This window comes from Falco cherrug, chromosome 1, assembly GCF_023634085.1.
Source record: "Falco cherrug isolate bFalChe1 chromosome 1, bFalChe1.pri, whole genome shotgun sequence".
Classification (NCBI taxonomy): Eukaryota; Metazoa; Chordata; class Aves; order Falconiformes; family Falconidae; genus Falco; species Falco cherrug.
Window position 1 is genome coordinate 8,217,440 of NC_073697.1, and position 13,942 is coordinate 8,231,381.

Sequence of the window (13,942 nt, forward strand, 5' to 3'; positions counted from 1 at the left end):
CAGGGGAGAAAGAGACTTGGCTTTTTTACGAAGTTCTGTGTAAACATCCTAGCACAGTGCATTTCTGTTTTAGGTTAGATGACTTGGGTTAAGCCTAGTTCTGTTTCCTCCTAGTTAATAGCACTAATGTTCATTTCCACTTCAAATTCTTTTCACTGGAGGCAGAGGCGTGAGCTGATACAAACGCGTACGTATGTGTGTGCGTTCATAGACAGATGCACACATATATATTTAGACCTTTCAGTTTGTGGCTGGCGATAGCTATGACAGCATTTTGCAAGAGGAAGTTACATATAATAGAAATGAAGTGCTAAAGCAGTTGAACGAGTGCCCATCACTCCATGACTGCCGGGTTCACTGGGAGGGAAGAAGAATGACACAAAACTGAGTTTCCCGTTCTCCTCATCTCCCAGGTGAAGCGAAGACTGTAGTCAGTGAAGCAGTGATTGGCAGCGATTTAGTATTTGACATTAGGAAACGGGGATAACAGGGGAAAAGAAAAATGCCCTTTGGCTGAGGCCTTTTGGGTAGCACGGGTCCAGGTGCTGGGAAGGACTTTTAATTAAAAGTATCAGGCTGGCCTGGGGCCACCGAGATGTTTTCCCCCTCTCTCCTGCTGGCACAGTCAAAGGGGGAACGTTTTCTTTTGCGTGCGCTGCCTTACACGAGTGGCTCTGGTGACGGTAAGAACCAGATTTCAGTACTCTAGTGGATTTGCGGGTTATGGAATAGCGTGATTGGGCTAGGGAGGGGGCTAACCACTCCTGTCCCACTGGGCCACTTGATCGTTGCCTGGCCTGAGAGCACTAAATCGTAAAGCTAATTAAGAGAGAGCAAGAGAGTACATGCAGCATTGGAGCAGAGCGCAGCAACAGGGTTGTTCTTCCAGAGCGGTCCTGGCTGCCTGCGTCGGTTTAGGCAGTGTGGCTTCTGAAATTTTTATTTGATTAAATTTAATTTAATTTCTGTAGTGTTCAGTGAAGAACTGCAGAACAGCCTTTCACGTCACCTGTGCATTTGACCGAGGCTTGGAGATGAAGACCATACTGGCAGAGAACGATGAGGTGAAATTTAAGTCGTACTGTCCCAAGCACAGCTCCGCCAAGAAAGCCGATGATGAGACTTTCAGTGAAAGTGCAGGTCAGGAGAACGGGAATGGGATTGGGATCCAGAGCAGCTCTCTTCCTGCCCACATGGACCCATTCCACAGCATGGATCAAAACCAGGAGGAGGCCCACAGAGTCAGCCTCCGCAAGCAGAAGCTCCAGCAGCTGGAGGATGAGTTCTACACGTTTGTTGAGTCTCTGGAAGTGGCTAGAGCGCTGCGGCTGCCTGAGGAGCCAGTGGAATTCCTTTACCAGTACTGGAAGCTGAAGAGAAAAGCCAACTTCAATAAGCCTTTGATTACCCCAAAGAAGGATGAAGAGGACAATCTGGCTAAACGGGAGCAGGATGTTCTGTTCAGAAGACTGCAGCTCTTCACACACCTCCGGCAGGATCTAGAGCGGGTAAGCCACTGCACTGCCTGTGCTTCGGTAGCGTGCTGGCCTTCGTTAGCTGCGTCTCCGAGCAGGGCTCTGTTCCTGCCCTGGCGTGCGGGCGCTCCATGCTGGGTCTTAACTCAAAGTTGTGTTGTCAGAAAAGACCATTAACACCAAATTTCTGCAGAGCACACCAATTACCCTTTTCAGATAGAGGGTTAGTTCACGGGGCCAGCAGGTCCTGGCTTGCAGTATCCCATCTCCTTAGAACTGGATCGCTGTGCTTCCACTTACGCTTTCTTTACTGGTTAATGCTGATGGCCGTGGACTGTACTGCAACCCCCAGCTGGAGCTTTTTTAGCTGTTAAGGGCTTTCTCTGCTCCTTTTATCTGGTGCACAAGAAGGAAAAGATTACGAAACTGACCTTGATTTCCAGCAGATCCGTTTTTCATTGATACAGCATAGTAGGATGGCATGTCACTGGACTGTCTGGGTAGTAGGCTTGGGAGGCAGACGATAGTCCGCTCAGTTAGGTTTTGAGTTTTTAAAGAGCAGTTCGGTACGCTTAGTTTGGTGTTTTATCTCAAGTACGTCCAGTCCTGTAACAACCTGAATTCCTTCCTTTTTGGTGGTTTGGGGGTTAACTAGTAGAGTTTACAATACGCTAGAGCCAGAAGGAGTACTGAAGTTATTTTTCAGTTTTTCATGTCCATACAGCATATCGCTCGTGCAGGCCTTGTGCAGAACCCAGCTCAGTAGGTCCTACCTCAGCCTCACCTGGCGGTGAGCTAGGGCCCTTCTTGCAGAATGCTGTCTGGTCGTTGCATCAGGACAGTGGGTGTTCGTGCATCTGCTGCATCCCTGGTAAAGGATCCTGATGGCTAACTACTCTTCTACTGAATCGTTGCAGTTTTTCTTTGGCAGTTTTTTTTCTAATTTCAACTTCCAGCCCATGAGACACCTACCTGGGTTACCTGGTATCTTCTGTTTCTGCTCCGTGTGCGCAAGACTTTTTAATCTTCTCTTTGATCAGCTAAATAAGTTGAGTTTGACACTGTGTTCTCTGGAACTTAAATTATGCATTATGTATCCTTTCCATTTTTAAGTGTGATGTCGAAACAGGACACTTCGTCCATGTAGTATTTTCAATATTTTACTACTCCATTGTTCCCACTGGTTGTACATCCAAGGTAACTTGGAGGGGAAAGAAAAAAAGAAACGGGGCCCCAAGTGTTGGGTTTTTTTTTTTCTCCTCTTCAAGGTAAAGTCAGGTAGACTTGATGATGAAAGCCGTTAGTGACAGTGTCATCCATCTAGAAACAGATGTTGAAATCATCATCCGGGTCACCTAATGAAACAGATATTCTGTGGACATGACGCAGACTGGATCAGAAGGGGTGCCACCTGCACAAATCCCTTCTAATCCAAATCCACAGAGTAACGACGCTACTGGAAAGGACTGGCTGTCCTGGGACTGGAAGCTTTAAATAGAGGAGCAAACCCAGGCTTGTTAAATGTCTCCTCCTTAATGGTTGCGAGAGCAGCTGACAAGGTTGTAGTGCACAGGGCACCACGCTGCATGCAGCTGCGCTGCGCCCAGAGCGGCCTTGGAAACACCCACATACAGCGCTCAGCAGCTTCCCTCCTCTGGGAAAGACGTAACTCAGAGCCCTGGGAGAGCGGTGCTGTGAAACGTACACAGCTGGCCAGATTAGACAGTCACATTTTAAACACAGAAATGTAGTTTTCTTCTAAAAAGCACTGAGATGGTTAAACTGATAATTCCGTTACTGTTGCCACCTCCCTTGCGCTCGGGCACGAGCAGCCTGGCCTGCCTTCATTTCAGTTGTACTGCAACGGCAGGGTCAGCAGAAGGGCTGCTACTGTGGAATAGCTCTCCACGTCTTTATGCTATTAAGTATAATTTTATGTTGTGTCTCAAACAGGGAGAAGCAAATGGTGCCAGGCTATGTAATACTGCGAATATTTAAGCATTTCCAGCATTTCTCTAGACTTCCTGTAGAAATCTATACTGATATATATGCATAATTCAGGTGTTCATAGAAGTTACTTCTGTGGTGTGGCCCTCCCAGATTTGATGGATGAATCTGTCAATTAAGTGCTATTGAAGACTCTTTTCTAAGAAGTGTTTTGAAGAAGGTTAAATTTAAATACGTTACTAACTTGTGTAAATGGTGTGTAGTACTTAAACAGAATGAGTTCAAAGCACGGATTGACAACATCAGAGAAACGCAACTGCCTGCAAAACTCATCGACTTGATGTCTTCTAGGTGCGTAATCTCACTTACATGGTGACCCGAAGGGAAAAAATCAAGAGATCTGTTTGCAAAGTTCAAGAACAGATATTTAATGTCTACGCAAAGCAGTTGGAACAAGAAAGAGTTTCAGGTATGCTTCAGCGTTCTCTTTTTCACGTAAGACCACAGGCACACGCACTGAAAGGTTTGGTAGCAGGCCAGTGACTAATTTTGAAGGACAAACAGGACCTCATTTATTCTCATTAAAATCTTGTGTAGTCCACCATGCATCAGCAGATAGGAAGAAAAAAACGGAGGCTGTGTCTAGCTCTAATGGTGGGCACATCGCTATAGAAACTGGTACGTGTTCCTGGGGGGGGGGCGCTGAGGGGCTTGCTGCTTCAGGGCCTTTCTGGTGCGGTTCTGTAGTGACTCCTTACGACAGAGAGACCATGACTTAACGTTCCAGTGCCATATGGTACCGGGTAAGTCTGTGGTTTATTAGTGTTCAGCGTGTGCTGCTTTGCGTCATAGACGGCAGTTTAAAGAAATGAATTTTAAAAAGGCATCGCTCTGCTTTTAAAGGAACATGTTTATTTCTGCCTGGTCTCATTGAAAGTAGTCTTTCTCCGAAAGGTGAATACCTTCAAAGTTAACTGCACTAACTAGATCATCCCTAAGGTATTCAGTAACGAATAAACCGTATGTCGGACAGAATCAATGGGGTCCACTTGCTGGTTGCTTTTTTCCTCTCCTCTCTGAGGAGCCTCTGAGTTGGATATACTAGTGCTAGGATTTGTGTCTGCTACAAGCGTAATTAGGTGCAGCACGGCCGCAGGGAAGTCAGCTACACCGGCGGGCCGTTGTGAAACCGAGACGTAACCGCATAGTCGTGATGTAAAGGGGCTGGATAGGCAACCACATACCCGTTTATGCCGAAGAACGTCAGGCATGAGGAACAGAGTTAAAACGGGTGCATTCAAAAGTGGTATTTACGAGACACGGAGTTGCTTGACTTTAACTTGGTCTGTTTACGTTTAGGTGTGCCTTCCTCATTCTCCTCGATGGAAAACCCGGTGTTGTTCAACAGTCCATCTTTGGGCCCCAATGCCCCCAAGATAGAGGATTTGAAATGGCATTCTGCGTTCTTCAGGAAACAAATGGGCACGTCTCTATCCCATTCTTTGAAAAAACCACACAAGAGAGACAGAGTAAGAAACAGCTCTGGGAGTGACAGCAAATCCATGCTGAGGCAGCCCAGCCAAAGGGAAGGCGGTACAGCTCCGGGTGGCTTTTTAAATTTCGACAAGACCTTTGCAGAAACACGGATTGTATCAGCACAGCAGAAAAATGGCATAGTTATACCAGAGCACCGAAAGAGAAGAGACAATCGTCCGCAGTGTGAGGTGATCAAGGCAGAGCTAAAAGAAAAGACTTCTAAACACAACTACAAACCACTGAGACCCACAGAACTCTCTCAGAGGCAATCGGAAAATAAAAGGGCTGTGAACTCCAGTGGTAGGTCGGCACCTGGCACGCGGAGGGATATAGTGCCTAAATGCAACGGGGGGCTTGTCAAAGTAAACTCTAATCAGACAGTAGTTAAAGTGCCTACGACGCCCACGAGCCCAGTGAAAAACTGGGGCGGATTCCGAATTCCAAAGAAGGGGGAGAGGCAACAGCGGGGCGAGAGCCCGGAGGAGCCCTGCCGCCAGAACTCCAGCTACCCCTACCTGGGCATGGGCAGAGTTTCACCGAAGGACAGGGCAAAAAGCAAGCTAAAGCCTGACAGCGAGAATGATGGGTACATCCCCGATGCCGAAATGAGCGACTCGGAGACTGAAGTGGCTGAAAAAAAGTGCAGGCAGCAGAGGCTCAGTCCAAGCAGCACCATCAGCAGAAGGACGGACATTATTAGGAGAAGCATCCTGGCATCCTGACTGGACACGGGGACACGGTGTCGGCACCGTGGTCAGTAGAGTCACTGCCTACAAGCCAGCTCCACATTATTTATTGGTGTGAGAGAAGAGTTCTTAGACATGGCTTACAGACTTGACAAATCGATCACCCGTTATTCCTGAGCTGTGTAAACATGTTTACATGCACTTAAAGGTTGGGTTTTTTTGCCCCTTCCCCAGTTCTGTGAGAGGTCTGAATCTCCTTTATTTGCAGCTTTCCTAAGCGAGAAAAACGACGTCGCTACTTAAACAGGATTTGTGATGAACTCACTCACAAAAACCTTTCAGAAGGGGCTAGGGTGGGTAGGGCGAAGTAGGCTGCATTCATCCCTTCTAGCTAAAAAGCACTGAAAATTTTACTCCCTTCCCCTGCCTTCTGGAAAAGCACAAGCTCTTAATTTAACTAGCGTGTAATGAATCGAAGATGGTTGTTTAACCACAGTGCACTGCTCGATCCCATGACAAATGGTCACTTTCCTTGGGGGGTGATAGGTCGTTCCCTTGGCAGAATGTTTTCTGTTGCGTTCAATTTGAGCGCAGGTGGCAGCTCGGACCCCTCCATAAGCTCCGGAGTTTACATGTACACACACCTACGAGATGACCGGATCGAACCGTGGTGTTGTACTGGAGAAGGAGGAAGGGACGGGTCAGGGCTGCAGCTGCCCGACAGTGCAACAGCTCGAGAAGGTGACTCGGCCCGAGCACCGAGGATGCTCTCGAGGGGCTCGGTGCTGAGCAAGGGGGCAGGGTTGTGGGTTACCGCAGCCCGTGGAGTAACCCGTCACCTTCAGTCAGGCACCTGCCTCTCGCAGGATGATGACAATTCATGAAAAAAAAAAAATCTTTCTAAGGCACTAGTCGGTAGGATTTCCTGAAGCCCACCACAGATGCACTAATGGTATGTATTGGGAAAGCCAGGCTTATGACACTAAAGGGTTGCTTTACAATGGACATGAATATATATTTTTAAATAGAATAAAATGGAAAGGCAATAAATTGTGATTAGCTCTTTACAGTCAAATGAAGAAAAAAATATTTCATTCTATTCTGGACTAGATTTGATGGAAGAGGGAACTCATATTCTGATTGTGTACTTTTTTTTTTTAAATAATCGCAAATGGCAATAACTAGTAAGCTCTGAGCAATAATATTAACAGATAACATTAGGATACTGTTTTGTACCAAGTAGGGTGCACAGATAACAGTGGAGTGTTAGGAGCCTGTAAATTTTGGAATTCTGCATAGATGTAAGCCAGGTGTGTTTGTACTGGTGAAAAAGTTGAAGCAGCAATGTGTTAAAGCAAGACGGGCATAAAGATCCCCCTTCCCCCCTGCCCTTTACTCCTGGCCTGCCATTATCACATCCACTCGCTTCTTACCGTTAGACCTTCGCCTCCTGAGCAGGCAACACTGAAAATCCCAGTAGAACTCCGCCGTAACTCTTCCAGAGTAAGTCTTCCAGAGGATTCAATCAAAAAAATTTTTTTAAAAAATACTATTAATACCCTGTCTTGCTATGCAAGTTACCTCTTAATTAAAAATTTCGACAGAATGCATCCTTATCGTTTGTTTTAAAACTCGGAAGTCTTTTAACCATTGGAGGAAGGGGAGTGCTGTGTAAGATAGTGTGCTTTTAGAATAACCGTTGCTGGTGCCAAGAAGTTAAGACTTAGATTAACTTTGTTACTTAAGTGAAAGTCAAACAGGGCACCGGTGAATCTGAAGTTAGGTAGTCACTCTTGGGATGTGTTTGAAGAAGAGTACTTACTTGGTCAAACAACAACAGGCAGACAAAACGTAAATGCGAAATCTAAGTTCTCCTCGATGTACAGCAACGTTTTCCAGACAGGTGCTGTTGTCTCTGTAAGAAAGAAGCTCACGACCATATAGGGAATTGTTTGTCAAGCCATAGATGGAATAATCTAAATTTTGATTCCAAGTAAAGATTTAACCTCACGCCAGTTTGAAAGAGGTACCTTGTTAATTTGCACTATTACGAATGCTAACGTTGTGCAGAATTAATGCCTTACCTGTTTTGCTCCCCGACGTTTAGGTTAATAAGCTTTCTAGGATTTCTAGTGAAGTTGAACCAAAACCAAAAAAAAAAAGCTGTAGAGGGCCGCCGTGTGACCAGCTCTGTAGGTTAGTTTTGTCTCCCATGCTTAGCGCTCAGCGGAAGAGGTGGTGTAAGTACAGCAGTGACAATACGAACTCACCCCTGGATTTTATTGGGCTAGAACCATTTGCTGAATTCCTGTTTTTAAGCGTTCCCTTTCCTTGTGCAGGCTGACCAAGAGATCTTTGACTATGGTTGGTGTGTTCTGTCAAACTGTAGGCTAGTTGAACTTCTGTAAAGTTGCCTGGAATGCCATTTGTTAGGTTATGAACTCACACAAATCTAAATGAAGGGTTATACATGTTGTGTATAAATCTTAATTTCAGAAATTTGAAAAAAACTGTCATTACATTTGTAAAACCTTGTACAGAAGATTTTTCACAATGTGCCTAGCTTTGGTGTCCATTCAGCTGAAATTAATTAAAAAAGGTGCATGAAGAGAAACAGATAGAAATAAAAAGTATATGTAGAGATGAATATTTTATATTACATGGCCCAATCCTGTATTTATTTTCTCCCTTTTTTGAAGTATTTATAAAGACCTAGTTGAAGACAGCTGTATTTTTTGTTAAAATATTCAGTAGAATTGTGCCTTTTTGTCTGTATGTGAATAAATGCTGTACATTTTTGCAGTATCCTTGCCAGCGGTGTTTTAGCATTTGCAATAGCTACTTTGTTTGGGTTTTTACATAGGAACTTCGCTGCGAGGATCTGAATTGTCATGGTTAAAATAAGCATCTGATTGGGATTATTACAGGTACCGAAATGCAGCCTGTGGCTGCAAGAGAAAGAGTTTTTTTGTTTGGGGTTTTTTTTAGGAATAGTATAGGGTCATGTTCCTGACAGCTGTCCCTATCCCAGCAACAGAAAATTGTACGCTGTTTCCCTCGAGATCTGCAGCAAGATGTTGCTTACCTCAGTTGGTTGGTAGTTGTTGAGAAATGATGCCCTTCCAAAGTCCATAATCCTCATACATGTTCCACTGGAAGAGGAACACGCGGTTTCTTACCTGTAAATCTTCAGGATAAGTATGCCGCGTGTGTGTCACGCTGTGAACCGCCTGTAGTCAAGCAAAGCTGGCAGGGAACATTGCTGCTACAGCAGCATCTCCAGGAGACAAGGCTTTAAGAGCGCAGCATGTCCTTGGCTCTTGCTTCCTCCAAACTCCAGCTGCAGAAGCACAGAAGGGACTTGGAGCGGAGCAAGAGGAGAGCAAGGCTGTGAAGGTGAACGCCCAGCAGTACATCTTGAGAAACAGCCGTGGGTACCCAGTGCTGCTCACACCTGTGTTTGCATCACATGCATCCCCGTTGTGGGCAACTGTGAGCAGCAACTGTGAGCAGCACTCCTCACGTGTAATGCAGAGTGAAGATGAAAGGCCGGCCCTCTCCTAAGAGGTACGAGTGTGAGCTGCTCAGGGGGTGGATAAAAGTCTGAAAGATGTTCGTGCAGCTTCTTTATCGATCTTGCTGCCGGCAGCCTTCTGCAGAGCGCTGTGCTGCTGGGGTTACCCGAGCCAGACTGGGCTGGAGCTGAGGCCAGCCTGCTCGCCACTTCGCTAGACTGGGAAAAAGCTTCTGGTATGCAGAGAGCGAGCTTTCAGGATCGGGCCTGTGCCAGAAGGTACAGGGCTCGTGGGATGACCCAACATAAACTTGCGGTACCTGCTTAGTTGGTTTGTCTTACCCGTTGGATGGAAGTGACTAATTCACCTAGAATCCCTTCCTAAGTAACACGGTAAAGAACAAAGTTTTACTCAACGGGAAGCATTACTGTCACACTAGGGAATCTCTGAAACGCTCAAAAAACCGGTGTTGGGGCAGGAAAGGAAGGGAGGGGGAGCAAAAGCCCTTCCAGAGAAGACTGACAGGAAATACCGCTAGAAACAAACATAAAGCAACCACGACGGCTGACTGAAAAGCCTGCTGCTCGGTGCCGTGGAACAGTCTAGTATGAGGGAAAGAGCAAACCGTGGCTAACCAGCAAGCCCCTGAATTTCAACTGCCTCAGCAAGTGCCTTTGCTCAGAACGTCCACCTTGCGAGCAACGTGCCAGCAGCCTCCTCTAGGTGCCAAGGAGGGAAGGGATGAAGGGAAGTGGTGGCAGGATGAGGAGCTTGACTTGACCACGTTCCATTTGGGGGGTCAGAGGTGTTTGGTCAGTTTTCAGCTGCTCAGGAGGATTAGGCAGACAGGAGGGAAATTTTTTCTTTCCTGTGGGACCTGCCATAATCGCTGTGCTGCCCCTTCACTACTGGGTGCTTGTGTCATCATTGCAGCTCATCTTGCATAATGGCAAGTAACCATTATACAAAAGCTACACCACAAGCTGAAACTAATCCATCCCTGACCAAAAGGGAACCAAGCAGCTGCCCTTCTGTGCCTCAAGGAGCAAATACACAAATAACTGTTGCTCAAAAACTTGCAGTTACCCGCCCTTCTCAGCCAAAGCCTCTTTAAGGAGTGAGCGGGAGGAACAGCTCACACAAAACCTTCCAGCTGGGCTGTCATTACCTCAGATGTGCGTTAGGCAAATGACACCAAGATGCTTGGTACCTCCCTCCCTCTGTACCATACACCTGGTTGATTGATGAAAAATCTCACCCCAACAGAGGTCTGGAGCTTCTGGACAATGTTGCTTTGAAAAAGCCTTTGAAGTCTTTCAGCAAAATTAGAGACTGCAATGGATACAGGAATGTATCAAACTGAGAAGGCACTGGTGAGGAAGTGTGTACAACTGTAGGAAATAGTAACTTCCTCTGCACTAGGCAGAAGTTTTTCTTGAGGTTGCATCCATCCTGCAGGCTCTACTGGAACAGCCAGGTTTTCAGGAGGCAGCACGAACTCTTACTTGCATGTGGTGATCAGCCCAGGTCTGTCCTCTGAAATGCATACGGTGAAGGTCCACCACGACAGACGTACGGGCTGGTTAGTCCAAAGCAGCAGTTTTCATCAAGCGCTGGGTAAGCGTCCATCAACTGAAGTTACAAACCAGAATTACACTCCTCACGTTTCAGAGGAAGCACAAGAAATAACGTCACTTAAGTCCAAGACAGGAGCACTTCAGAATCAGTTAACAACTGTCAAATGTTTGTCATATACGCTGAAGGAGGAAAACAGTTCGGCTCTAGTTTTAGAATGATATATATATGAGGTTTCTGAACTATCAAAGAAAAACACGTAGGCAAGAGGATTCCCACATACTGGCACCTGTAGAATTCAAACACACTGCTTCAAATGCAGGAAAGCTGGGTGACCTCACCAGCTTTGTGCAAATGGAAATAATAGAGAAGTTCCCAGCCACACACAAACCGGGACAGCAGATAACAGAAAAGCAAGGAAGAATTGTGAAATAGTAATTAGGAAGAAAAAGCACAACTGAAGAAAGATTGTGCTCCTTACAAACGAGCTGTATCAATAGCCGTGGCAGCATTTTATTTATTAACTGTTCCCCAGGGACAACAGAACAAACTGAACAGAGTTCTTAAAACCGGAAGGCAATGGAGGCATTCTGCGGCTGTAACACCTACCATGAAACCAGCAACTATTTGACATTCATCACGCAATTAGTGTCTTACTACAATTCATAAAAGATCTTCAAAATGTTTCCAAGTTCCTGTACTACAAAGAAAAATTAAAGGCATCGACTGTGTGCGAGCAAAGCTGCTCATGAATTTCAGTGTAACAGTACCTACTCCCTGTACACAGTCTCGTCATAGTTGGAGCTGGTGTTTCTTAGACCAAAAAAGATCAGCATGCCACAGCACTGTATCGGATCGTTTCATCTGCTACATTAAAGGACTTTAACGACAACATTTTGTAGTCGTCTTCCAATCTTTACTATGCACACAGATACAGTATCTTCATCCGCTTCCTTTCTTACCCGAGTAAACCAAAAAACGTTTAAGTTTTACAGGCCTTGCTATGCGTTTGACTTCAGTGCTCCAATACGAAGTTTCTCCAGCGATCACCTTAACTCCAGCATGGTGTGAGTGAACAAGACGCGTTTAAGTGTTTTCCACATCCTTCAGGGAAGTGGTTTTTTTCTTCTGTGTAGTTACTAGGCTGAGCTGTAATTAAAACCGAGCAGATAGTTTCTTATGTAATTGTTTGTCAGATCAAAGTATCAATAGAACTTCAGTGTGGAAGGGGTCATGAAGGGCAGGGAAGAAGCACAGAAAGCGGGAATCTGAGGTAAACTGAATTTACAATGCACTCTGTAGATGACTACTGCTTTTGTCTTATTTCAGATCCCAAAGAATTCAAGACTGATGAAAGATTAGGTAGCAGGGGTACGCTTTAAAGACATCTACTAGAACACACATTTTAAACCTGTGCAAATGTCCTGTATTTTTTTATGTTTCTTACTGAATTACTGTTATTTAATAATAAGCTAAGATTTGTAGTCATTGAACTAACCACAACAAAAATGTAATTTCTAAACTTCCGAGTAGTCCAGCTCTAGCCTATACCGGACTTAATTTTACAAGTAAGATGGATGATGTAACGGGAATACACAGGTAAGTCAGAAAGTAGCCCACAACCGACAGATTCAGAATACAGAGAAGAATTACCGCTCTGAATCTGAGGAAGCACACTCGTGCACATTCAGTCTTCTGAGACCTAGAAAGGAATAAACACTTTGTTTCTTCGGACTCAGAAGAGCAGACATTCTTGTAGCAGTACTCCTGGAGACCTCTTTTTCCAGCCTTCAGCGGGAACAGTGCCGGTACGGCTTTTTTATTGTGGTGGGGAGGAAGAGGAAGGGGCTCAGGACAGAACTTCTGAAGTGACTACAGCGAAGCCATGCCTGGCAGCTGGCAGCAGGAACCTGTGCCAAGCCTGGAGAGGGCAAGGCGGTCCTGAAGACTGGCAGTGAGACCCGGACAGCAGTTTAGCTGCTGAACATCTATCAAATCTCTTTGTTACCTTTCAGAGGGAGACTGGTGAGGAACAGTTAATTATCAGTGTCTACAGGAAGAGCAAGACCTCCTTCTACTTTGGCACCGAGGCCAGGAATTTACTCCCTTGAAAGATTGGGAGACCGTGTTTTTAAGGGAAGACAGCACCTCAGAACTATCGGAGCTGAACAGATCTGCATAACAAACAGGAGGTAAACAAACAAACAAAGTAAAAAAAAATCACTCTTCCAGAGCAAATCTTCACCAGCTTGGGTAGGCCCTGTCATGACAGCATTTACAGCCAGGAAACACAGCTTACGTTATGATAGCTTGGGAGCTGTGCCCTTCATTCGCTGCTGGTGGGGAAAAAACCGCCATTTGTCCTAATCGGACAATTTAGATCAACCGAACACTTCCTCTCTGCAACTCACATAGGATCACCCACATTAAAAAGCTGTAATCTGCAAATGGGTTTCCTAAATCACCGTGAAAAATTAGGAGGCAGAAAGACCAACTTGAGTTACAAATTTGCTTGGCAAACAAACGAACCCAGCGTATAAACCTTCCGTGGGGTTTGCTTCAAGATGTATAGCTTGAATAGTATGGAAAAAAGAATACTGGATGGAAAAAATCCCACACCTGCTGTCCAGCAGAGAAAATACAGAACTGCAGGTGGCACGGGGTTTAGATAATTAAAGCCCAAAGTTTCTCTCTCTGAAAAGAAGGAAACCTCTCCTGCTAAGATCCCTCATTTCTAGACATACTGAATAGTACTGCTCAAAGCTGGGGCTGAGTTGTAAGAGGAGTGGCAAAAGCAGGCAGCAAGGATTGGGCTCGTTAAGTGGTCACAGCGCGCAAGGAGGCCTTAGGCATAGAAATGGCTCTAAGAGACACACCCTGTCTGAAGTCCCCGGCACCGCTGAGGCCTGTAGTGGGCATGTTCCCTGTGGCAGCGGGATGCATACAGCATCCCTTCCTTCCCTCCTCCGTGGCCTGTTCTGCCCGCACCATTTTCAGTACTTCTGACACTGCAGGATTTATTGTGTCTGTTGCACGCCACCCACGATAACCGCCGTGGGTGTACCGCGGCAGTCCTTGGGGCAGCAGCTACTGGAGACTGCTAATGAAAATGCAGATGGACAGACAAGAAGTTAACAACTTTGGAAGTTCACATGACATGGCAGAAGGTACTCAAGGTTGCAATCTGATCGACACTAAACAGGTCGAC

At 45.7% G+C, this 13,942-nt stretch overlaps 2 protein-coding genes across 14 annotated transcripts in view; one reads left to right on the forward strand and one right to left on the reverse strand.

Moving 5' to 3' along the window:
- JADE1 (jade family PHD finger 1) overlaps positions 1-8,449 on the forward strand; it is a 48,695-nt gene extending 40,246 nt beyond the window's left edge. For all 11 annotated transcript variants that reach the window (XM_005441930.4, XM_055700845.1, XM_055700847.1 and 8 more), the window contains 3 exons: positions 972-1,508; positions 3,774-3,891; positions 4,782-8,449. In XM_005441930.4, coding sequence (XP_005441987.3) covers positions 972-1,508; positions 3,774-3,891; positions 4,782-5,680 — 1,554 coding nt within the window. In that variant the 3' untranslated portion in view covers positions 5,681-8,449. The remainder of the gene's footprint in view (positions 1-971; positions 1,509-3,773; positions 3,892-4,781) is intronic.
- Positions 8,450-11,223: 2,774 nt separating this feature from the next.
- SCLT1 (sodium channel and clathrin linker 1) overlaps positions 11,224-13,942 on the reverse strand; it is a 43,369-nt gene continuing 40,650 nt past the window's right edge. For all 3 annotated transcript variants that reach the window (XM_027809236.2, XM_027809238.2, XM_027809240.2), the window contains one exon: positions 11,224-11,883. In XM_027809236.2, the coding sequence (XP_027665037.2) occupies positions 11,821-11,883 (63 nt within the window). In that variant the 3' untranslated portion in view covers positions 11,224-11,820. The remainder of the gene's footprint in view (positions 11,884-13,942) is intronic.